Consider the following 25,724-nt stretch of genomic DNA (forward strand, 5'->3'; position numbering starts at 1 on the left):
TGGATCCTCTCAATTCCAAGGCCATTTAGCAACTGAACTAAGAATAATGCTACATACATGCTACAAACAAGCTAACACTCCTGTGCAGTGAAGTGACATCGCATGAAAGTAGGCCTGTTATACTCCCAAAGCAAATGGCACATTTGCCAAAGCTTGCTGGTTTGTTTGGGTATTTTGGTAAAGTTGCCAGTCTTATGATGTCAGCTTGAATGTAGCAATAATCGTGATTTGGCTCCTTAATGACCTCGTAATTCTTAGGATCAGAGTACGTTCAGAGTAAAGATGTCCAAGTGTATCCTGGTTTGTTAACTAGATAGCAGCGATTTTCAAAAATGCCATTTATTTTTCTCATAGAGAAAACTAGCTTAGAGCAAGAGTCCTCTACCATTAAATGTCTGGGTCCTATCTGTAGGTCCAAAGTTTTATTACATACTTCTATAAGCTAAGAATAGCTCAATCAGTGTGCATTGAACATGTCCCTGTAGTTACTGAATAATAAGCCTTAGTATGTAATAAGTCTGTGGTCTTATGATGATGCAAAATGATCACACAACTTCATGCTGAAGTTATAAGGAATGTTTCAGCCCTGCCTGGAATGAGAAACAATACAGGCTAGCCAATTAGAAGAGAGCTCATTTACATATATCAGTCTTGTAAAATGGTAAAAAAAAAAACTTGTTTTTATTGCGTACAAGAAAAATGAAGGATTTGGGATTTTCTTAAAGAGGAGTTGAATCAGGTATGTGTGAGTAAAGAAATCACCAAACTGCACTGGACTCCTGACCTCCAGGACCAGAGTTAAACGTTTGGAATCTAAATGCTTGATTTGCATAGAAATGCATTTTTTATGCAAGAAACTTGGTTCCCTTGTTAGTAATGCATTTCAGTCTTTACCCCAATTAGAAATCATTCAGTTTGTTCAGTCCCTTAATGATGATCTCACTTCTAGCCACATGACTTGCGAGAGTGGTCAGGCTGATTGACTCAACTGATAACCTTTACTGTGAGATTTAGGAAGTAGACCCTCATACAGAAGCTTGCATTGGCCTTCTTTCTTTGCTAGTGGGCAGAGTTATGTTTAAAGACTGTTTATTTGTGCAGTTAGTAAATTGTGATGGTGGGATGTGGTGGTCCTATAGAGAAAGTGAAATAAGAAGTGTTAAAGTTCAGTTTGTTATTGACTTCATGTCTCTTTTTTTGAAGAATGTATGTTTACTGAAAAGCAGAAGTTCACTTGTGGGAATAGAGTCAAAAAATTTGAAAAGAGAAGTGTGATTAGAGAATGGAGCAAGTTAACACGTGCAGCAAAAAGTGACCCCCAGTCTTCTGCCTTTCTCTCTCAACTCACCCCCCCATCTCTCTCTCTTTCTTTCTCTTTCTCTTTCTCTTTCTCTCTCTCTCTCTCTCTCTCTCTCTCTCTCTCTCTCTGAGATCTCGGTTTGTTTTAAAATAGGCATTGCCAGCTGTGTAAAGCTGTGCTATAAGCTATATTTTTGTCATGTACAGACGAAAACGGGCTCTTGCGCATATGCAAATACGTGCATATATGCAGCACGCAACAAAAAATGTGCTTGATGTCAGCACATGCTTGAATGACTTCCTTTTACGACTTCTTTCTCTATAACACTAGGACTAACTGTTTTCATCTGTCTTCAAAATGACCAGTGAACCTATTTGCGGCATCTGTCCTTTCATATGTAATGTTGATAAATAGTAAACTAGTGGGAAATCTTAAAACACTTGTTGTCCTTAGATAATGTTTTGCCTTACAAATCCTTCCTGTACCTCTCCACCATAAATACATATATTAAAAATACTTTTTAATCCAAAATCGCAATTCAGAACTATTGTAAAAAAATAGCAATTATTCATCAAAGTCCTGTAAATAAAAAGGGCATATTTGGCCACCCTTAATGATGTATGAACTATTCTGATTAATGAAACGTTCAGACAACATGAAAACAAGCGGATATTTGAGTACAAACAATGAATCAGCTTTGTTGTGTGAATTCAAACACCAGCCTACCAGTACCTCATTTACATATCATTTACATGACGCATACCCTAATTAATGCAAATGCTCTGGTAAGGAGCCAATAAAGCGACAGCATTCAGCAGCTTGTGATCCAGTGGCCATGCAGAGTTTGAGGTCAAGAAGTCAGTGCACTGCTCCTGCATGTGTTGCTTTTTACACAAATTATTAGCATTATTGATATTACATTATTAATATTATAGCTGATATTGATAATAGTTTGACCGTACAGACACACCAAAAACTGATGAATAACAAAACTGTTGGTGAAATTTGTGTGCACTCATTTTATGATCAGACTGTATGTTTCATTGAAAATTAGGGCGTCTCTCTGGCATCAGGCAGTATTTACATAACTATTTTAGAGACATTCCACAATTCTAGGAACAACTCTACTACTGCCTGAGCAATTTAGACTTGAATGGAGTGTTTTACATCAGAACACTCTGAATGAAAAATCCATTGAGTTCCTCATTCATTCAAATATATGTTAATTCAGTTATGAAAGAACTATATGTAACTATATGTAAAGGTTTAATAAAGTTGAATACTTTTCTTTCTGGAAATGTGGTTCATGCCTGGTTTATATTTCCGATTCTGTGGTTTCATTTGCTATAAATAAACATGGATTCATGGATTCAACTTACTACAAACTTCACTCTTTGGATAAATAACACCATTGCGATATATATCGAAAATATTGAGAACTTTTTTATTACTTATTATGCATTAGAATTATATCAGTACCACCCTACACGACCATTTTGAGGTGATACACTGTTGTCAAGTGTGCTCATGTTAACAAATGCTTGCAGCAGACATCACATGAGAGTGTCACAGTCTTGTGGTCAACAGCAGAATGTGGGGGAGGCAGCAGTAGTGTCCCACTTTAAGACTTCTTGCCCTGCACTAATAGGCCGCTAATTATTTTCTCACATGTGCTGTCTGTACATGAGAGTTACACGGAAGGTGAGGTTACAGTCAGCGACATTTAACAATTTGTAATTGATGCATTTCTATTCCATTATTAATTCAATTCATTATACCCTGAAGACCCATAGTTGAGCCCACATTTCAGTTCCTCAATTATATCACTTACATATTAATTACATTTATAGCTCATAGTAGTTGCTGAATAGTAACTCTTATGATTAATAAATAAATAATAGCCCTAGGAGCCAAGAGGTTAAAATACAAAGCAGTCTTATGCTGAGTTCTGCATATAAGCTGGTGCTGTGTTGTCTGGAGCACAGCCCTAAGGACAACATGAAGAGTTCAGTGGAGACTCCCCAGACTCTGTGAGAATGTCAGTATGTGCCCCCAACATCAAGGGAGCTGGAAACTTTAATTGTTTAAATAAATGCACATGCACTCTTCAGGATGGCTGATGTTAATGACATGTCATTTTGTCTTGTTAAATATAGTCTTTTTATGTTACAGCTTTATGTGTAATGTTACTAATTGCTTGGACAAAAATGTGGATTATATAAACACTGACAACTTCACAAAGATGCCTATAATACAGATAGTCACCGAAGAAAATAACAGTGAGCTAATCGAAAAAGGAGTTGCCAGATATTTGTGTAGATAGTCCTTATTGTTTTGTGTTGTAAGACTGCAGTTGCTTGACTGCTTGACATGGTGCCACTGTGTGTTTACATTGCAATGTGAAAGTAAGCTGACACTTTAATTGTGTAGTCTGGATTTTGAATAATGGTATATTTGGCATGCTAGAAATGTTTTTTTTTTCCTAAATGAAGAGGATAAGAGGGGGAAAGCCCTGCTTGGCAGTATAGAGATGATCATTACTTCTAGATGCTTGTTGAAGTTCCAGCTGTATTATGTCTTGGACTACACCTAGCCAGTACCAGCGAATACACTTAATAGTCCAATATTACAATTTCATATTGCCATATCAGAATGCTAATGCTAATTGCCTTTTTATTTCATTTTATTTTAGATGCATATTTAAAGCTGTGCCTTTTTTAATTCAGTATGGATTCTCTCTAAAGTTTGGGTTTATTCATCTATTGTCTAAACTATTGTCTAATTTGAACAGCATCATTTTAAATGCAGCCCAGCACACCTACAGTGCCATATAGCAAAGCTGCTACAATTAGCCACTATGAAGACATTCAGCTGTCAACAACATCAATTATGTTGAAAAAATTCAGCACATTGTTACAGTACTGTACTACTCACGTAATGTGAATTAAATCTTAGGATAGGTCTATTTGGCTCAGTACATCAATTGTGGTACATTCTAGTCGCACTCCCACCTTGTAGTACAGTACATGGTACATGATGGTAATTGTGGCATGCTGGGTGCTATAGTGCATACTGTGGAGTAGCATGCTGTTTACAGTATGAACTAGGGGTGTCACAATATTCATGTTTTTTTTTTTTTTATACAGATTTCATTAGATGATACGTGCTGTGAATCGAATAAAGTTAGATGTCATATTGTAAAATGCATGCTAAAGGAGACAATTTGCTAAAAGTACATTTAACACAATCTGTGATATTGTGTAGAGTCCACATCTTTGCGATCGTAGAGTCCACCTCTATTCGGTCGTAGAGTCCACCTCTATTCGGTCGTACAGTCCATGTCAAAACGTGGATGAGCCACGTTAGAAAATCCCCTCACACATCAGCCAGAAGGTAGGAGACACTTTATATACAAACAAAATCAGATTATAAGTGAACTTGTAATGTTTAGTCCTTTTAATTTTGAGATGTAGCCTTGTTGTTTACTTTGATATAATATAAAATTTGCACTTTTTGATAATTTCCAAAAAAATAAATAAATATTGAAGTTGTGTTAGCATTTCTTCTCTAATTCTGTATCGAATATGTATTGTATTGTGGCAAAAAAGACAATACATATTGTGATATTTGCATGTTGTTACACCTATACAATACACAGTGCAGTATACAGCACAAAATATGCTATTCTAAACACAGCTTTGAATGATAGGGCCACTGTGATGGGGTAAAGTGAGAGGAATGGCAGAGCATATAATGTTTTTACATGTTGATAAATTATAGAATTAATTGTTCATTGCAATATAGTGGCAGTTATATCTCAAGACTGTACTAAGGATGGGAGGCACTCAACATTGCTACAGTTTTTTTATTTTAATTTTCAGTGGTTTCCTATGTGGAGGAGGTGTTTGTCAGCACCGCTTTCTTAAATAGGTTGTACTATCATGTGACCAAGCAACATATAATGCCACTAAATAATACTATGCAACTTTGTAAGCTATACCAAAAAGTTAAATTGTCCTGATCAGTTTGGAATATTCAAGTTAGACTCTGATTACTGAATGAGTATAATGTGTTTGTTGAGTTGACAACTGAGTGAAGGTAAAAAAAAATTACCTCCCTCTCATAGTGACATCATCAGATCACTGGTAAGGGGAGGGTATTAGGTGTTAATCATGTATTCTTGCACATATACAAGCTCACTCACTCGCATTTGCTCAAGCTTGGCTGCATAACAAAAAAATGTAGCTCTTAAGTGGATGTTGAGTAACTTTGCAATGTAGCCTCCACTTCCTGATGGCACATGAGCTAAAAAGTACACATCTGAGCAAGATGACCAGGCGTGTAAGTAGGAACCAAAGAAGGGAAAGTCATCTACGGTGGAGGAAAAGCCTGGCAGGTAGTTAACTCTCTCTTATGACCATCTTTCCCTCTTTATCTTGTTACCTTTGGCCAGAACTCTCATAAATGGTAAGCAGAAGTGAGGGTGTTGCAGCTGTGTGCTGCGTTTTGGCTTGTGTTCTGTTCGCACGCTGTCTGGTGTGTGTACTTTCCATCGTGTGAGACATTGAATTGAATTCAGAATCATTGCAAAAACTATGCTTTCATCTTTCCTTCTTGCACAATACAGCTCTAGTTTAACTGGATTGAGTGCTGTTGCTGTAGGTATATGCATGTGTGTGTGTGTGTGTGTGTGTGTGTGTGTGCGCACATCTATGTGCATGCGCACCGATGAGCTTTTTTTATTTGTGACCATAACACCACATTTATTCATGGTAATTACTTTCTCTAGTGGACCACAACATTTACATACAGAATGGCATAACTGCCAGAAGAAAGCCTTAACTCCACAAAGCTTAACCACAATCAAAAATGCATACATCAACAGCGATGTTTTTCTCACTCAGGGCCAGTTTGAAGATATCGCCATGCCCTTACATACTTCCCTTTTAATACCTCTCGTCCCCTGGCTGCCATGGCAACACACATCCGTGGCAACTGTCATATTGGGCCCACTCACCTCCTTTATTAAAGCTCTGTTGTTGGGGTGGAGGTCCCAATTGACAGAATGGTCGGGGTAAAGAATTAGCTTGATCAAAGAGACTAACTTGGCTAATTATGAATGGAAGCTAGTGTGCATACCGTACAATGGCCATATGATTTCATTCACTGTTGGTATTATTAGCATTTTGATCTGAACTGCTTCTTTAAACTGCTCGAATAAGTCTAGCTGTTATGAATGAAAGTCACACACCAAGCTATGGTCAGAGCAAACCATGCTACTGGGCAAGAGGCAGAGATCACCCCGCAGGTGGAAGATCAGGAGATTAAAATAATCCACGTGTATAAGGGAAAAGTCAAAGGACAGAAAGTGAGAAAACAGGAGTTTCCAAACTTCAAGACCTGGCAGACACCAAAACTGTCACCATTAGATAAACAGCACTTTGAAAAGTAGGAGAACATCAAGCTCCATTCTTGCTTTATATCTGAAACCATCCATAGGTTTTTCTGTACATCCTTCCACTGTGAGAAGACAACTCAACAGTCTGAAAGGATGTGTAGCTGTCAAGAAGCCATTACTGAGTCAAACAAAGAGATTTCCACAATACTGAACAATACTTTCCGCAATACAGGCTCAACTTTGGAAAAATATCCCTGTGAAAAATTGTTTCTGTGAAAAATTAAAAGCAACGCTGTCAAAAAAAGCAAAGAGTGGTCACACCAAATGCTGAAAAATGTAATGTTAGATTTAGTTGGTGAGGTTTTGTGTGATTTTTCAGTTAAGTCCATGTTTTCCGGTGAAAAATGAATAGCGTGTGCTTAATATTTGTTTTGACTCTAAATTAAACAAATGACAGCTGGCCTCTGGCACAGCACTGTACATCCAATGCTTGTGGTGTTTAATATTAGCTTAGCTATGTTTATTTTTTATTCTATCATTTCTGTCTGTGTGAGTAAGAGAGAGCAGGAGAGAGGACCGGACAGTTTCTATCCGGAGTCCAGATGGTAGGTGGAGAAAGCCCCACCTTAGTTCACAGATGGGAAAACACATGTAGTACTTCTCGATTTGTGAACACACAGGCTGTTGAGAATAACTCATGCTTTTGTGTAGGTCATCTGTCGGCAGCTTAGCAGCTTTCATTGAAATCCATCATTTCATTGTGTGAATTTGAGCAGAGACCGGGTCTTTGTTTGTTTATATGTTTACACATCCAAGTGCTACTGTAATATTTTATGTGCACATTAAATTGCAGTGAGAGTGGATGAGCTCTCTAGCTATGCTGCCCCAGTTATCACAGAATTAATTAGCGGATGAGGGAAAATCTCTGGAGATCAACTTTTCTCTTATTTTGTTGGATTTGCTTTGCATGCATATGCTCTATTGTGGAGCAGTCTTTGTGCGTAGTGAAGTTTTCATTTGTCATCCCAAAGGCTTATGCATAATCTAACTGTTCTGCAGTAAATCTAATCCTGCTCTACTTCATTATCCGCCTTCATCCCGCTCTTTCTTCTTTTTTTGTCTCTAAACTCCTTGTCTCTCCCTGTTGACCACTCTGTAAGTATATGATGTGTAAAAAAGCTCCATGGCTCAGTGCTCGTCCCACCCTGCTCTGACTTCATTATGGTGCTCTGATTCAATGTCTCTGTGTTTGAAACATTGCACCATGAAGTAACCACCAAACAGTCGTATTCATGAGAATTTGTAGTTTCTTTTAAGCATCTGATGCCTTTGCAGACTAAAAATGAATGAACAGAAATTGTAATGAAAATGTTTCTGTTTATTACAGAGAACACGGGCAAGCCTAGCTGCTTCCCCACCAAAAACCCTGATGAAGAGGAGGCTTGTGTGGGGGTGAAGATCGCTCAAGCGACAGGTATCCATCCACCCCATCTCTCTTTAATGTCAGAGGCATTATCTATGTTAAAAGCCACATTTTAAACAGTTCGGTTCTTATCACAGGTGTCACTGAAGCATCTGTTGGCTTGTGGCAGTTCTCTGTTCTTTTAAGCAGTTCACACAGCTCATAGAATCAACCTATTAATGTTACCACTGCAAGGTTGGGCAGGCTTTACAAAGCTCAGAATCATGTTAATTATATCGACACCAGACAAACAGCACTCCCTTTGGGTATGTTTAAACTGTCAGCGGTGCTTTTGTGTCTTGTCTGATCTACAGTATCATCAGTTCGCCGTGCTATGCGAGTGACTGAGTGCTGCTTCAAGTCAGCCAGCTGCAAAAAACAGCTAGCCTGGAAAGACAGTGCTCTCCCCCTCTCCAGTGCCTCACAGCTTCCTCAATTTACTTTCATTTGAATCAGGGCTGTAATTAACATGAACCAACTACTTTTTTTCGCTTTCATCGTTTGGGAACGCATTAATACTAAAATATGACTAAGTGCTGAAACAGCACTTTAGTTGAGAGGAGCAGATGTGATTTAATGCTGCTAAAGCTTGTTAGGGTGTTATGAAAGAGGTGATTTCACTATAGGACAGTATAGTTACGAAACTTAACTCGTCACTCACAACGTCTCTCGTCGCCACAGGACGTCAGATCGTCAGTCGCTCGACTCAAACAAGGAATGTATAGCTTCATGTCTCGGCTCAACACCCATTTTGCTCGTTGTCACCTCCTCCCTCCCTAATCATGTTGAACAAATTTGGAAGTGCACCTTTCCTGTTGACAATAGAGTGGTGTCTTTTTCCTTGCAGTAGAAAACGCCACCAGGGCTGTCAGTAGAATGGTGAAGTGTGAGAATGGTGGAGTGTGCGTGGTGTATTATATCAAACATTTATCAAACCTTTCTTGTCGTTCTATCGAGGAAATGTTATATCGCGATAGTTATCATTGTTGTTTTATCATCCAGCCCTACCTTTCACATGTATACAATACTGTGCACAAGCCAGAGAGCAGGAGATAATTCAGTCAAGCAAAACACTAAATACTGAAAAATGATATTGTATTCAGTTGTTGAGGCATATGTGTAATTTTTGGTCAAATTATGTTTTGTACTTTTTTTCAGACATTGAGAAGAAAATAACTTTTATTTAATTCCCATTGTGACTAGAAATTACATAAAAAGGGTGTGCTCTGACTTTTGCACAGTACTGTAGACAAGGCCACTGTACTGATATGAACCATAACGTGTTATTTGTATGGCTGCTTCTTTCTTTGTTCATCCAACCTCTTCCTTTGTGGACACCTGTCTCTGTCTCTTTGTCTGTCTCTCTCTCTCTCTCTCTCTCTCTCTCTCTCTCTCTTTCTCTCTCTCTCTCTCTTTATTTCTTTCTCTCTCTCTCCCTCCATCCCCTTATCTTGCTGAGCACACAGTAACTATGTAGGCTATATATATATCTGACACTGCTGCTCTGTGTTTGCAGAACTAGTTCAGTTCTGTTTCTGTAGCTTGCTCTTTAAGCCAGTTCAGCTCACTAAATGAAAAGAGAAGTTTGATATTATTGTACTTTATAGCCGTCATGTACTTTCTAGGCTCTATGATCTGTAGTGGTGCGTTTGAACTTCCTCAGACAGTGCTTTGACATTCTAAATGATTTACTCAAGGATATAAAGCAAGCAAAGCAGGCCATTACTGTGAATTGACTGATTGTGAGAAATTACATTTACAGGTTTAAATCAAATACTGAAAATGCTTTTCAGACTGTAAAGCACTGGCCTTCCCATTCCCTGTTAGCTTAAAGAAATACACAATAGATTTTTTTGTGTGCTTATTATGACCTAATTGATGTGAATAGTTTATATTTTTTTTATTTTAATTTTATACTCCAGTAATTTTAGTTACACAGTTCTTTACTGATTATCAGCTATATGCTTAAATATGGTCATCCGTTCCCAGTCGTCACACGTCTTAAATTTAAGCATCAGAAACTCACAGAGCCAGATTCATAAAACTAGCAGTAACTGTGCTGTTCCACACAAAATGTGCAGCACCATAAATAAGAAATATTCATGAAGTCACCATGGCAGTGATTAGAGCACTGGTGTTTTAATGGCTGCAGTATTTTCACCAGTGTATTTACATACATACACATCATTCATATCGTACAAATTAAAGACCTGCCAAGTGAAGCTCCTGTTTTCTGTTAAAATGGGTAGGATGAAAAAATGAGAACAAAGAAATAAAGAAAACCAAAATTCTTAGAAACTGACAAATGACAGTAAATTGTTACATAGAGATGTTTTTAACTTTTGATCAAGAAACACTGCTATCAGAAAATGTTGACACTAGAAAAAATGACAAAATTGAATTAAGACGTCTTAAAAGTCAACTTGTAACTGTAGGACTGCAGAGAAATTCATTTTCACTAGTACAAATGGCATTTTTACATCTGTAAAATTGAATTCCTTTGTAAAAGTCCTTTGGAATTACAATCTCAACATATCAATACTTTTCATTTGGATTACAAGCTAAATGTACTTTCCACACAGAATAGGGGTTTGTGAAACATCAAGTTTAATGCAGGAAGAAGAAGCCATTCTGAGTATAGTGCCAGTTAAATCTGCCAGACTGAAATCTTCCCCAAGCAAGTTTTCTATTCCTATAACAGCAGTTACAAGGTTCACTTCCAGAGTGCTTCACATGATATGTTTGGTAGAACTGTCTTGTTATAAATCACTACCAGCACGTATATGAGATAAAAGTGCAGCCATCCATCTCATCACGCAAGCAGTAAAACTTGCTGGTAATCCCCGTCCATGAATGAGCAAACGTGTTGCAGGGACATACACTAAATTTCCCAGAGTATTCACTCACACTTCCTATTCATTGCATTCAGGTGTTACACTACCACTGCTTCTACAAACATTTAGGAAAGAATGGGGCGCTCTCAGGAGCTCAGTGAATTCCAGCATGGTACTGTGATATGATGCCACCTGTGCAACAAGTCTAGTCGTGAAATTTCCTCACTACTAAATATTCCACATTCAACTGTCCGTGGTATTATAACAAAGTGGAAGCGATCGGGAACAACAGGTACTCAGACACGAAGTGGTCGGCCACATAAAATGACAGAGCGGGGTCAACGATTGTTGAGGCTCATTGTGCGCAGAGGTCACCAGCTTTGGTGGTTTGGGGACGGCCCCTTCCTGTTCCAACGTGACTGCGCACCAGTGCACAAAGCAAGGTCCATAAAGACATGGATGAGTGAGTTTGGTGTGGAAGAACTTGACTGGCCTGCACAGAGTCCTGATCTCAACCCCATAGACCACCTTTAGGCCTTCTCATCCAACATCAGTGTCTGACCTCATAAAAGTGCTTCTGGAAGAATGGACAAAAATTCCCACAAACACTCATAAACCTTGTGGAAAGCCTTCCCAGAAGAGCTGTAGCTGTTATAGCTGCAAAGGGCAGGCCAATATCATATTAAACCCAATGGATTAAGAATCTCACTCCGTTTCATATGCGTGTGAAGGCAGATGAGCGAATATAGGAAATATAGTGTATTTGCTCTTAACATCATGGTAAATCTAGTGGTCCATTTTGTGAATCTGGCCCACAGTGTCTTAAACAATATAGTACCTGCATAGATTTATTGAAGTGCAGCAGTGAGGGTGGAGTTTCCCATAATTAACTGCAGGCAAAAACAAAAAAAAACAATCAACCAGCAAAAGTGAATAATTTTCTTGTTTTCAGAAATGTGTTACAATATTAGACAAGGCACTAAATATCTGTGCTTTATTTTGGTAATACTGATAAATTTAGGAGACCTCAACATTGGCCAATGTATTGTCAGACACCAATTCTAACCTTAGTAAATCTAAACATTATGGAGAGATTGGAAAAGCAGTGTTGTAAGAGTCATGTTTTATTTTTGCTGTTATCTTTAGCTTGGTGTACGTAGCACATCCCAGCATGAGAACTTGCCTAGTCTGCAGATGTTGACTCGTTGCCAGGTGGGATTATTAATGGGTTTGGTACCAAGCTAAATATGTGGCCATAAAGCTGCACCTACTTCATGCTGGTACTATAGAAAGATGAACTCCCTCTCAACGTCTTTAACCAACAGAAGACTTCCCTGTTCATTTTCATCATGAGGGATTTGTTTTTTATTCATATTGAAAGTGCAAGTGCAGTACCACTCTGTATGGATGTGGAATAGGAATGTGGGTGATCTCCGGGCGAGCAGTAACAGACAGGCCGAAATAAGGATCATGTCATTTCTGTGAATGTCCTGCCTTATTTTGACTATTAATACATTAAATATAGCATTTTGTTTTTTTTCTTATGTGTTTTGTGTCCGTAGTTCCAAAGTTCCACCCACAGGGCAGGATGTGTGAGCTTCAATGTTAGCATTTAGAATGAGAGAGTGTTAGTATTAAGATAATTATAGATCTTTGACTTCCTGGCCAGTGGACAGAGGTGTGAAAGAAAGACGTCACATGACATACCGTGGCAATGCCTGTAAGAAATGATTATCTGTATTAGCCATTACAACACTAGTACATTTTCCCCATCTAAAAAACTTCAGATAAACAAAAGCATACTTTCAAAACAAGGCAGCGTTTCTTTTCAGTTTATGTACCATGCATGATTGTAATGTTGTCTTGTTCTGCAGTGATGGCTTAAGCAAAACATTCCATCTGGCCCTTTGAATAGGAACAAATAGTAGCCACATGTTTGGAGCGTTGCATCATAGTCAGGATGGGTAAAACAGGGTCTGTCCCGTGACCTTGTTTTGGATACCGTAGCAATTGCAGACAGAGAATCTGGGCCTTGAAATATTGTAGCTTTTATTTCTCAGCATGCTGTCAGTTCAGTGCGAGTTGAGACATTGTCGAAGCATCACTACCTCATGTACTTCCCCAGAGACACAGGAGATCATTCCAGCCATGATGGTACAGTTTGTAGTAGGTGTCTTTAGGGGAAGTTTAAGTAGGGTGGGAAATGAAGTTTTACAGGGTGGGAAATGAGAACTAAAAGAGAAGCAAAACATCCCGTCTGTCTCCATTCTAAGTTAAAATCAGATTAAACCAAATTAGATCTGCAGGAAGAGCGTGTGGAATTCGGTAAACAGTTTAATAACCTTTATGTGGAAGGTGTTCTTGTGCATTTGTGCCAGCTTGCTTGCATGCTAAAATTTGTGTGTTTCCATTTTTAGACTCTGTTTTCTTTGATTGTTTTGAGTGCCCCTGAGACTTTGCTGCCTTTTGATTTGACTCCACAGAGGGAATTCAGAGAGACTTTATCTCCTGTGAGTTGGAGTACCAGAGCTTTTGCGTTCCCTAGACAGAGTAAACCTTCAAAAGGATTGTTTTTGAGATCTTCCTGTTTTAATGTGGAATGCGAGGCAGCTACACTACTACACTGCTATTTTTTTTTTTTAATTTTAGACTTTTTTGTCATAAGTGAATCTTTCTGTTCCTTATTCCAGCTGAGGTCTCACTATATTATATCATGTGAGAGAGCTTTCACAGTCACTGCACTCTTAAGTCATTGTGATCTTCGTGATTCATACCAGGGGAGATGAAACTTTACATGTTTATGCATTTACATTGTTGAGATCTAGATAAGTAATTGTAGATGTGACAAGATCAAGCAAGGAATTATGCTGGGTGGTGGTGTCACACAATAATATTGATTTTATTTAGTTAGATTAGAGATTAGCTAATTGCACAGCACAAAGTAAAGTGGGTAAATTGAAGCATAGATATTTTGTTGTTTCACATTACATATTCGTAATAGCATCATCTATAAACGTTATAAATCTATAAATCACGATCAGGCAAGTATTTCTCCAGATTTCACTTGAAGACTGTTTTTTATATAATTGAAAGTAGCTGCTCTCTCTTCTCAGCGGCTATGTTATAGATTTATATCACTTTTCTTGGAACAAAACCTTGTTATCTCCATTTTTGAAATTTTTCTCGATTTTCAGTTTTTGACATAATTTGAAAATGCATACTGGTCTTTATATTATGTGCAAATATCATGAAGGATGGGCCAAAATAAATGACCTAAAATGACTTGGAAAACAGTCTGGTCCCTTTGACTTACATTGAAAGTAATGTATGTTTTTTCCTTCTCCTGTAAAGTTACCGTTTTGGAGATACAAGGTTTTGCTCCGACAGCAGCAGTATGTATATTATACATATTGAAACATGTAAACAACAGCAAGCCAGGCTCCACATGGTAAGGGTAGTTTTATTACACCAAGCTAGAGGTCTGCACTCCTTTGGATTCTCACAGGAGCTGCCACAGGACAAATGATTCTGATTTTCTGCGTGAGCAGAATGAATTCTTGCAGGAGCGGGACTGAAAACAGATTCCTGCACAGACCTCTACGACAAGCCTCTTAAAGTAAATAATGCGAGAAGTTTAAATCCCTCCATATATACACAAAACGGACATATTCATGCACTGATTCCTCAAAAACGTACTGTAGAGATCATGCAAATAAAATGTGTACATATACAAGTAGGGGGTCATATATAATTGTCATCGTTCAACACAACCTCTATTTGCTAATCATATTTATTTTGATGTGCACATTTTTATGTATTTAGACTGGAAAGCGTATCTGGGTTAACATACAGTTGTATTGAATTAATTCGTTTTAATTTACCAGATTTAAGTACCATATTTAGAGCCTGTTACAACGAGCCCCTTAGTCTTTTACAGTTAACCCCATCTATGAGTTTACCTGTACTGTTTGCACGCCCTCTGCTTTCAGTTGAATTGTTCATAAAGAAAGCTGCACCCAAAGGAGATGTGCCCCAGTCTTCCCTATCATTTGTCTGGCGTTTCAGATTGTTTGAAATAAACAGTTTAAAATGCATAAGTGAATAAACAGTACAGTTTTCATTCAGGAAATGTGGTTTCTGTCTGGTTAGAATACTGCAAAGGTTCTTTTAGACGCAGCATTAAGAGAACAAAAGAGTTTAATCAGAATAAGCCGTATCAGGTTTATAAGACATTCTTTTAGCTGTACTTGAGAGGAATGGGTTCATTATCTTTATTAATGCAAACTTAAATATCATCTGATTCTGTGATGTATTGGGAAACTTTGGTGATTACTGCATTTTTATCAACACCGCTCAGCTCTAACATGGAATAAACCCTGTGCTAAAGAGTCTGAAGCCCAGATGTCCTCCATTTAGCATAGATTTTATGTTGAAAATTAACCTGCACATAATGGTTCTGTGTTAGTGCCTGTGTGCATAATGCCCTCATGAAGTGTCAGGCAAAATCAATACGGTACCGTTTCCAGAACTGCACGTTTGTCTGGTTTTGCCACATTATGAAACTTATCAGCTGTGTAAATGATTAACTTCATTCAAATGCATCATTATCACTAGTTCCACAGAGCATAAGCACATATACAACAGTTAAGAATGCAAGTGAAACTCAACAGTTAGTCATCAGAAGGAGGAGTTATTTCCTTTTTGCTTTTTTTTCTCTTCACTGTACAGTTTTAGTCACAGTGTGGTATGTATGTGACAGAGAGGATTGTGTGGAACAGAGTCGTGCTTTACTTAGACCAGTTGGACATCTTGTGACGACTTATTCTTGTGAGTTTATTCTGGTCTGTCAACAGTCTTTCATTATTCTCTAGAGTTACACTTAATAATACATAGAAAATGGAAGGGACCGCTAGTGAAATCTTACCACATATAGTTCACAAAGCTTTATTTGCTTTTCGTTTGTCATTTTTACCTTTAACAAATGACCACATTATGAGCAAAGCCAGTCTTTACTGCCTCATTTCTAAACCTGGTCCTAAACGGTTCTGTTATCGAGGAGATTTCATTCAGATCTGCTGAATTGATTGTCATTTTAAAGATATTTTGTTGTATTATGTTTTTTTTCTTAGTTTTTTGCATTTTTTTAAAAACAATAGTAGTTTCTGTGTAGTTGTTTATTCCAGATGTGCATAGCTGGACAGTGTTCTGCCAGATATAGACTGGCTTTCCTTCGAATGTAAAAAAACAGAGCGCTATATCCACTGCATGTTGTGAGTGACGGTGAAGAACAGACGTGAGTTGGAGCTTTTGTGTTTTAATTGGCAGCAAAGCCACATCATTTCCTCCTATTTACTGTCCACCAAAATGTAGACACAGGCTGCCTTGTGCTTTTATGTAGGCTGAAAACTATTTTGTGCCTCACTGAATTTTTAAAATCTTATTTTCATCTCAGTATCCATCCGTGTCACTGCTGTTCCTTTGTCTGTGCTATAATATGCCTCGGCTCTAAGAGTCTTAAAAGTCATTGTTTCATTCAAGTGTGATTTTGTTAACTTCGTCTGATGTCTCTGCCTCCTCTTCAGTCTTGTGGTCATTTCCTTCTTTACAGAGAAAAGAGAGCATTGTCATCTTTGTCATCTGTCTCACTGAGCTTAGTTTGCTGTTCGCTCCTCAGCTTTATTAAAAAAAAAAGTCCTTCCTTCTAAAACTAGAAATGCAAGACGTTTAAGGCTTCCTCATAGCTGCTACTAAAATTTAAGTGTACTGCTTAAAGGAGAATTCCACCAATACTTCAAACTTGTTGCGTAATTCTGTTGTTGAAATGTAAACAAAGTGAACACCATGACTGTGTACGTGAGTGCATAAAATTCTGCATGGCTTTGTATGCATTGTTTTAGGTATGCAGATTTTTTTAAATTTGGTATAATTTCCTTTTTAATGTTCTATGGTGTTACCAGTTGGCATACGTGCTGGTATATTTTTTGATTAGGTGCTAGGTTCATGAGTAGGACTTGGTATTAAGGATTCATCGATACCACTTTTTCTCTTCTGATACCAGTAAACAATAACAATATCTGATTGTCAAGGGTTTGCTGTTACAGAGTCCCGACACAAACACTAATTCTATCTGACCTAGGTGCCTATAAACCTTGATATTTATATACTAATATGTACTAAATGGCATTTGCTAGTTAGATAACTCCCAAAGCTTCAAAGTTGCTGTACACTTTGGCATGTTTAAATGCTTAAAATTGCATTATGTAAGGGTTTTTTTTTTCCTGGTCAAATTCTAAAAAAGTAGCATTACTGAGTCAAGAGAAAAAGGAAAATAAACTAATAGTGTCCATTTAAAGGGAGTTTTTCAGACCATGTGCGTCTTTACATATAATATCATACATACAGGCTCAAAAAGAAGATTCAGCCCAATGTTTAACTCTCAAATGCAAAATCAACATGACACTGATGGAGATATGATGACAGTAGTAGATTTACTTACATCCCCAGAAGACACGAATTTCACCAAGTTTTGCTTGTGTTTTCTGAATACTCTTTTTTTTTTTTGATCACGTTCGTAATTATCAGATTCATCTGCTCAGGGAAGGGTCCATAGCACAAGAAACATTACAAATTGTTCTTCCACACTTTGCTTGCAATTACACATTTCCACCAGAGAGGTCTCCAAATCCCACATAGTGCCGATTTAGTTAATTCTGATGTATTAAAATCCTGGTTGGTCATGCCTCACCTTGTTACTGAAACACTGGTGTTCCAGATTTTGCTACATGTTGCTTGCTTCAGTTAAGCTCTATCCACTGGCACACATAAAAGCGTCACTCAGCTGCCAAGCCAAAACTGCTTCATGGTATCGGCACTTTCTACTGCTGTGGCAGATGCTGTGTTTAAGTGCCAGTTTCAGGACTGATACCAAGAGTGTAACACTACTATGTATCCTTCAAATGTTCTTAGCGCGATGCTAAAACCTTTTTGATGCTTTATTTTAAGCACAAAAAAGTAAAACCATGATTAAATAAAAATATCTACCACAAAAAAAGTTTTACAAAAAGAAAATTACATAACAAATTCTCTTTTCTACGAGGCTTAATTTTTTTTTTTTTTTACAAAAACATTTATTCCAACAGTTCCATTGTCCATGATTGTAAAAAGCTGGTCAGCCAAACAGCCTTAATTTTAGAATAAGCGTGCTTATTGGCTCGCTGACTCTAAAAAAGACAGACTACTTAGGTATAGAACTTTAATGTTGAACGTCACATAATTTTTCTATACTTTGTGGTATTAAAGTAAATCACTTGATATTATTCATGTACTGAAGTTTTAGAGGAATATATTTTTATCATTGGGAAACCTTGATAGCTTTGAGCAGGGATGCTAACATACACTATTTCCAAAAGTATTCTCGCTTCATACGAATATGAACTTGAGTGACATCCCATTCTTTAGGGTTTAATATGATGTCAGCCCACCCTTTGCAGTTATAACAGCTTCAACTTTTCTGGGAAACTACCCTTCCACAAGCGTTAGGAGTGTGTTCATGGGAATTTTTGACCATTTTTCCAGAAGCACATTTGTGAGGTCAGATACTGATGTTGGACGAGAAGGCCTGGCTCACAGTCTCCGCCTCTAATTCATCCCAAAGGTGTTCAGTCAGGTTGAGGTCAGGACTCAGGCCAGTCAAGTTCTTCCACACCAAACTCGCTCATCCATGTCTTTATGAACCTTGCTTTGTCCCCTGGTGCGCAGTCATGTTGGAACAGGAAGGGGCCGTCCCCAAACTGTTCCCACGAAGGTGGGAGCATGAAATTGTCCAAAATCTCTTGGTCTGCTGAAGCATCAAGAGTAACTTTCACTAAAACTAAGGGGCCCAGCCCAACTCCTGAAAAGCAACCCCATGCCATAATCCCTGTTCCAGCAAACTTGGCACAATGCAGTCAGACAAGTACCGTTCTCCTGGCAACAGCAAAACCCAGACTCATCCATCTGATAGGCAGATGGAGAAGCGTGATTCCTCACTCCAGAGAACACATCTCCACTGCTCTAGAGTCCAGTGGCAGCACTTTACACCACTGAATTTGACGCTTTGCATTATGCTTGGTAATGTAAGGCTTGGATGCAGCTACTCGGCCATGGAAACCCACTCCATGAACCTCTCTACGTTGTTCTTGAGCTGATCTGAAGGGCACATGAAGTTTGGAGGTCTGTAGTGATTGACTCTGCAGAAAGTTGGCGACCTCTGCGCACTATGCACCTCAGCATCCGCTGACCTGCTCTGTCATTCTACACTGCCTACCACTTCTTAGCTGAGCTGTTGTCATTCCCACTCGCTTCTACTTTGTTATAATACCACTGACAGTTGACTGTGGAATATTTAGTAGAGAGGAAATTTCATGACTGGACTTGTTGCACAGGTGGCATCATATCATGATACTATGCTGGAATTCACTGAGCTCCTGAGAGCGACTCATTGTTTCACAAATGTCTGTAGAAGCAGTCTGCAGGCCTAGGTGCTTGGTTTTATACACCTGTGGCCATGGAAGTGATTGTAACACCTGAGTTCAATTATTTGGATGGGTGCCTGAATACCTTTGGCAGTATAGTGTTGGAGGAGGCAGATGTCCCGCCCTTCCCTTGCCAGAGTCTTAGTACAGATTTTTTTGGTTCTGTTGGGCCTGACATTTGACCTGGCGTGCCAGAATTATCACTAATCAGCCATGTTTTGTTTGGAGATGTAGAATGCTAAGAATTATCCTTGGTAGTCCAACAGAGCACGTATTAAAAATCCCTAACACTTGTTTCTGTCAAGAAACCATACAGCCTATGAGCTGAAGCAGTCCAGTGTAGTACATTGTAACACAGAGTGACACGTTAGGGAATAGACTAGTGCAGACAGAATGAAACCAGCTGCATGTCTGCCTGTGTCTGTCTTTGCCTTTCTGTTGAGCACCTCGATCTCATCTGTGTTTTCTCGGGCTGATGAAAGGCAGGAGGGGGTTGCTATGGTAACCCCATAACAGGACTGAGGCAAGGCCGTGACCTGAGCTTAGCCTCCTGACTTACCTGAGTGGGTTTTCTCACTGATGGTCAACCCATACACACACACACACGCAAGCACTCATACAGAATCTCTATCATCATCATCTCATCAGTCGCACTAGGCTTGTGAACATGGGACTTTACGGCTAGCTGAAATACTGAGGGTATGATTACTCAGTATGAGGAAATATGCTGGAGGAAGTATTGTGTTGCTTTCTGAAAAATGTTCTTTTTTTTTTTTTTGGAGTGGGGGTTTTATTCACTTGGCTCTGTGTGGTTAACAATGCTTTCGGTCTTTATTACATTAAAGGGCCCCCATATCATGGGAAAAATGAATTTTCCTCACTTTTTTTTTTTTGAAAGACGAGTTTGATGTACTTTATTAGAGATTCAAAACATTGCATTCACTTCTCTGTTTATACAGTCCATTTTTGGAATCCAAGCTGCAAAAACAACCTACTTTGAATTTTTTTTTTTTTTGTAATGTTAACATACAGTATATCTGTCTACTCAATATGCAGTAATGTAGCCCCACCCATTCACGTTAAAGTTTAGTGTTTCATCCTGGACAACTTTTTGAAGGAGGCACAGTACAGTGTAGCCAGTTAAAATAGAGATCATTTGCATATATCGGTCTTAAAGGCACAGTAACAACAGTCTGTTTCATTTGAAGATACAGAGAGGTTTAAAGTGGTCAAGTAAAGAGGAAGCATGATTTTTTTGGTACATCATTTGGTACATGAGACCTCAGGGAAATAAAGTAAAATACAGAAATAAGGGGTAGGCCCAGTTTACTTTCATTCTTATAGTGCTTTTTACAGCTAAAATTGTGTTACAGCTAATGTCTGCACATTAGGGTTAGATGGTGTCCTTATTGTCCTAACCAACCTACAGTGTTGCGCCACAGAAGAAGTTTGTGGTTTGAATTAAGTCGTATTTTTGTGAAGTACTGCTTGAGAGCTTATGCAAACCTGTTACTGAGACTATTGTTGTTTGTAATGTGCATTTACCAGATGCATTGCTTCTTCACAAATGCTATAATGCTGCTTATAGTGGGGTTTCATTGCTGGAGCCTACTAGTAGTCTAATAAATAAAATCAGCTCTAAGCTGAAAGAGCCAATTACTTATGAAGCTGTCACTCACTCCATCCCTTCCCAACACCCCAGTGTGTTGACAGTAGACACAGCAGCATCTTTCATAGTGAGACATGAAAAAAGCCTGCAGGCTATTGGCAGTAAGAAAAAAGGTCCGAATGTGGCCGAGAATGCCAGAGAAAGGTCCTCTTTGTGCTGGGTAATCACTTACTGTGCACATGCTTCGCTTTAACAGCTCGCAGCCTCTTCATTTCCATAATGCTGTGAGGCAGAGGAGTTTGTAGTGAAGGACAGAGGGTCTGGCTCCACTGTGTATTATTATTCCTGCTAGCTTGCCAAACCACACTCATCCACATACACACACCCACACACACTCGATGATTGAGATTAGCTGACCTTGTTTAATTGCAGTACCTATCTTGAGAGAAAAACATTAAATGATTATGATTCTAGGGCAGCACGGTAGCGTGGCGGGTAGCGCTGTTGCCTCACAGCAAGGAGGGCCTGGGTTCGATTCCCCGGCCGGGTGACCAGGGTCTTCTCTGTGTGGAGTTTGCATGTTCTCCCCGTGTCTGCGTGGGTTTCCTCCGGGTTCTCCGGTTTCCTCCCACAGTCCAAAGACATGCAGTCAGGCCAGTTGGACATGCTAAATTGCCCCTAGGTGTGAGTGACTGTCTGTGTCTGTCTGTCTGCCCTGCGATGGACTGGCGACCTGTCCAGGGTGTATCCTGCCTTCCGCCCGAAGACTGCTGGGATAGGCTCCAGCACCCCCCCGCGACCCTGACGGAGAAGCGGCTTAGAAAATGGATGGATGATTGATTCTTGTAGTGAATACTTCAGTACAGTTTCATGAATGGCACACCCATGAACATGTTATCACTATATTCAAGTCACCGCTGTGCTGAGAGTACTCCACCACCCAAATGATATAGGGTCTCTTTTAATTGGTGGACAGGGTGAATGGGGCATGACAAATTGTGCAGCAAGGGATGAGCTACAGTTACACTGCAGTGAATTGATCTTAAATCTAGTCGATATGGCTAATATTTACCATTTGAGATGGTTGTGTACTTATTGTGAGGTTATCTAGTTTATTTCTAGACAATTTCTGTTTGTTTTAGGTCATTTTATTAAGTAAAATGATCTCACTATAGTGGCAGATAATTTTGCTGTTTTCAGGCACATTTCTTAATACAAGCAAAATGATAATTTACTTTAAAAAATTACCTAAAACAAGTAAACTATGTGCTGCTGTCAGAACCAAACCTTATATCTCCAAAATGATAACTTTACAGGAGAAGCAAAAAACATACTTTACTTTTAATGTAAGTCAAGGGAATACATTTTTGGCCATTCTTTTTGATAATTTCTTCATGAAATTTACACACTGTGTAAAGGGAAATGGACATTTTCAATGTCAAAAACAGAAAATGACAAAAATGAAGATAGGAGGTTTTGTTCAGAAAACAATGAATGTCAAGAAATAAGGTAAATAATCTAAAATTATGTTTATGATAGTCTCAACAGGAGCAATATTAGATTTATCAACTGTATGTAAGATAATTTTACTTAACAACATACGATTTTTTAGGTGTAGTATTTCCCTTAAAAATGATCTAAAAAAATAAAGATTCCTAAATGTTTCTTGGCTTGGAAAAAAAATAAAATCTGGTGTAGACCCCTGACACCATGGAGGTTCTTTATCTTCTCTGAAGGTTCTTCACTCTGGCAGATTTCATTTACAGTAATGGTTCTTTAAAGAACCATCCACTGAAGGGTTTAGAAGTCACTTTTCAATTGCATTGCTTGAAAAAATATTTTTGGCACCTTTTATATAAAAGATTAAAAAAAGATAATAAAATACAGTAAGTGTGACTCATAAAATGGTTGCATGTAGGTACAAAATACACTATGGGTTGGTTTCCTGGACAAGGATTAAGCCTAGTCCTGGACTATATTTTCCTTTTAATGGACCCATTCAGGATGCTGTATAGTCCAAGACTAGGCTAAATCCTTGTCCAGGAAACCAACCCATCATTCACACATCATTCACTTCTTGAACAAAGATTATGGACACCTGCTCCTCCAGGTTTTCTTCCAATGTAAAATCCCTGTTTAATTTCACTGAGCTCTTCCTGTTTGATTGAGAACTGTGTGATTGTGACTTGTGGTGAGCCTCTCCTCTTAGTTCTGTGCAAAGCATGACTGTCACATTTCAGAAGTCACAATGTAAACAAAGTGACAAGTAGCTAGGAAAGCACTGATTGATGATTGCAGCATCGAAACACTGTCACAATAGTTTGGAAAGAAAACTGTCAGATCACTGTTCAGACAAAACCTACTCTCATGTCGCCTTGATGAGTATAAAATATGCCCACAGTCTTAGAAAACACCAGTTTAAAACATTGTTTTTTATTTTCTTCATCGCATTAAGAAAAATGTGTGTTAGCTGTTTGCAAAATGTTTGTTGCTTCTTTACTGAATTTTGCGAGGTTTTTATATGCTTTATTACAATAATCTCCTCCTGGGATTTTCCATGTGAATGTTTTGCGTATAAATGTATATACAATGACACAAAAGTACAAGTTAGCAGTGACCCTTTCAACTTACAATCAACGCTTAAAAAGATGATGCCTTCTTTTATGTAAATCATAAAGGCCACTTTTTAAATGCCTAAACAGGGTTAGTGATGGTGCCAAATGTGTAAATATGCCCCCATAGTGTAGGTGTAGCTAAAAAACTGGAAACTAGGGAGCTCCACCAATTGTTCTGTATGAAAGATAGATAGAGTTTGTTTTAGCAGTGAAGCATGGGACATCTGTACTCTTTTTATAGTTTTCTCTGTTTCTTGTGAGAGCCACTCTCGTCTCGTGGTTAAACTGGGGCAGTAAAAATAGCCTCTGATTATCAAGTATTTTCCTCTCGCTGGGCTGAGATTAGAAAGACGTTTACATTCTTTTAGTCCATTAAACTCATGGGACATTACTCCTGAATCGTGAGAGACATATCTTTCTCCCAACATGGTTGTGTTGTTGGAGAAGAAGTTTTGAGGTTTTCTCAGGGTAGGAGACAGAAGGAGGGCAGATGAATCCAAAGGAGAACATTTCAGTTTCATCTGAAATGTAGTATAATTTAAGGAAATTCCTTGCCTAATGAAGACATAACACTTCCATATTTGTCTCGTGTTGATAAGACAGATAACAGAACTTTTTTTTTTATCCAGAGAGGAACGTGGTGGCTTACATGATGCTTGCTTAGAGTTCTATCTTGAGTCATAGCTGGTTTCAAGGTCACTTTTCTGATGACCGTGACCGATAACAAAAGCATAACAAGACTTAAGTTAAACCTTTTGCATTTCACTTCTGCACAGACAAACATGCAAACAGGTGGGGACAGAACGCTCTCACTGTGCTCACGGAATAAAACATTGGCAGTAATCACTGGAGAATGTTGTGGAACCTGGTGAAATTGGGTCACTTTTGTTGTTGTTGTACAAACCGTACAGACGTTTGAAGTGGAGCTAACCTCTGAATATATGCAGTTAATACAGCAATCACACATGAGACCACTTCAAGAAGCAGCTTAAAGGTGCAGTGTGTAAGATTTAGTAGGGGACTATTAGCAGAAATGGAATGTAGTATACAGAACTGTGTTTTCATTAGTGTATAATCACCTGTAACTATGAATTATTGTGTTTCTGTTACCTTACAATGAGCTCTTCATTTCTACATAGGGAGCAGGTCCTTTCCAACAGTGGCTGCCCTGTTGTGCCGCCATGTTTCTACAGTTTCTACTTGTTTCTGTGCACAAACCAAGAACTGGCTCCAGAGAGTGCCTTTTGCTTTTTTACTTTGGAATGACAGCTGGAATTTGGTGGGGCTAAAGCACTGGTTGGAAGTCGTAGAAAAAAGAATCAGTGGTTACTCCTGGTGCTAGCCAGTTTGAGAACCCAAATTTTGACAAATGGAGGATCTTCCTTATTATTTAGCACAAGAAAAGCAAGGGAGAATGAATCCTTGTGTTCTATGAAGCGTGTTCTGTGCACGTTTAAGCCTACAATAGATAATCAGTAGAGAAAGCACTGACCCTACACTAGATCTAATCTTGTAACAAATCGAGCCTGAAATAGCACCAGCAAATTGTGTGATGTGAAGTTGTTAACTGTGTATCTGTTGTTAACTCTTCCTGTGGAGTAGTATAGTGTTCTATTAGTAGTTTGATAGAGTACTTTTAGATTCCCACCTTAAGTAAAGTGTCTCAATTTAAAAAGTTCATTTTAAAGCTTAGTTTTTAATAAAAGAAAAATAGAAATCAGATCAGGGTCAGCTGAAATTGGTATTGTGCTGTCTGTAATCTTCAGCGATCTATTTGTGTAATGTGATTTACAACTGTGTGCACATTGTGAGTGGACAGCAGGCCAAGTGCTTCAGACTTCTGGAGTTCTGTGCTCAAGTTTGCCAGCAATTCTGGATTCTCGGATATATCAATAATATGAATTTAGGAGATTTTCTATTCATCATAAACCTCAGATGCACACTGTGCCCTTAATAGGTCAATGAAGTGTTATTTTTTCCCTGCACTTTACAA

The 25,724-nt window shown here is 38.5% G+C and overlaps 1 protein-coding gene across 5 annotated transcripts in view; it reads left to right on the forward strand.

Annotated features, from left to right (window-relative positions):
- fgd4a (FYVE, RhoGEF and PH domain containing 4a) overlaps window positions 1–25,724 on the forward strand; it is a 69,980-nt gene that overhangs the window by 20,230 nt on the left and 24,026 nt on the right. For 3 of the 5 annotated variants that reach the window (XM_017685665.2, XM_017685828.2, XM_017685745.2), the window contains exon 2: window positions 8,086–8,172. The exons of 1 other annotated variant lie outside the window; for it this stretch is intronic. In XM_017685665.2, the coding sequence (XP_017541154.1) occupies window positions 8,086–8,172 (87 nt within the window). Of the gene's footprint in view, window positions 1–5,520; window positions 5,697–8,085; window positions 8,173–25,724 lie in introns of those variants that run through there. One more of the 5 variants, XM_017685585.2, reaches the window with a different exon arrangement.

This window comes from Pygocentrus nattereri, chromosome 7, assembly GCF_015220715.1.
Source record: "Pygocentrus nattereri isolate fPygNat1 chromosome 7, fPygNat1.pri, whole genome shotgun sequence".
NCBI classification, from domain to species: Eukaryota; Metazoa; Chordata; class Actinopteri; order Characiformes; family Serrasalmidae; genus Pygocentrus; species Pygocentrus nattereri.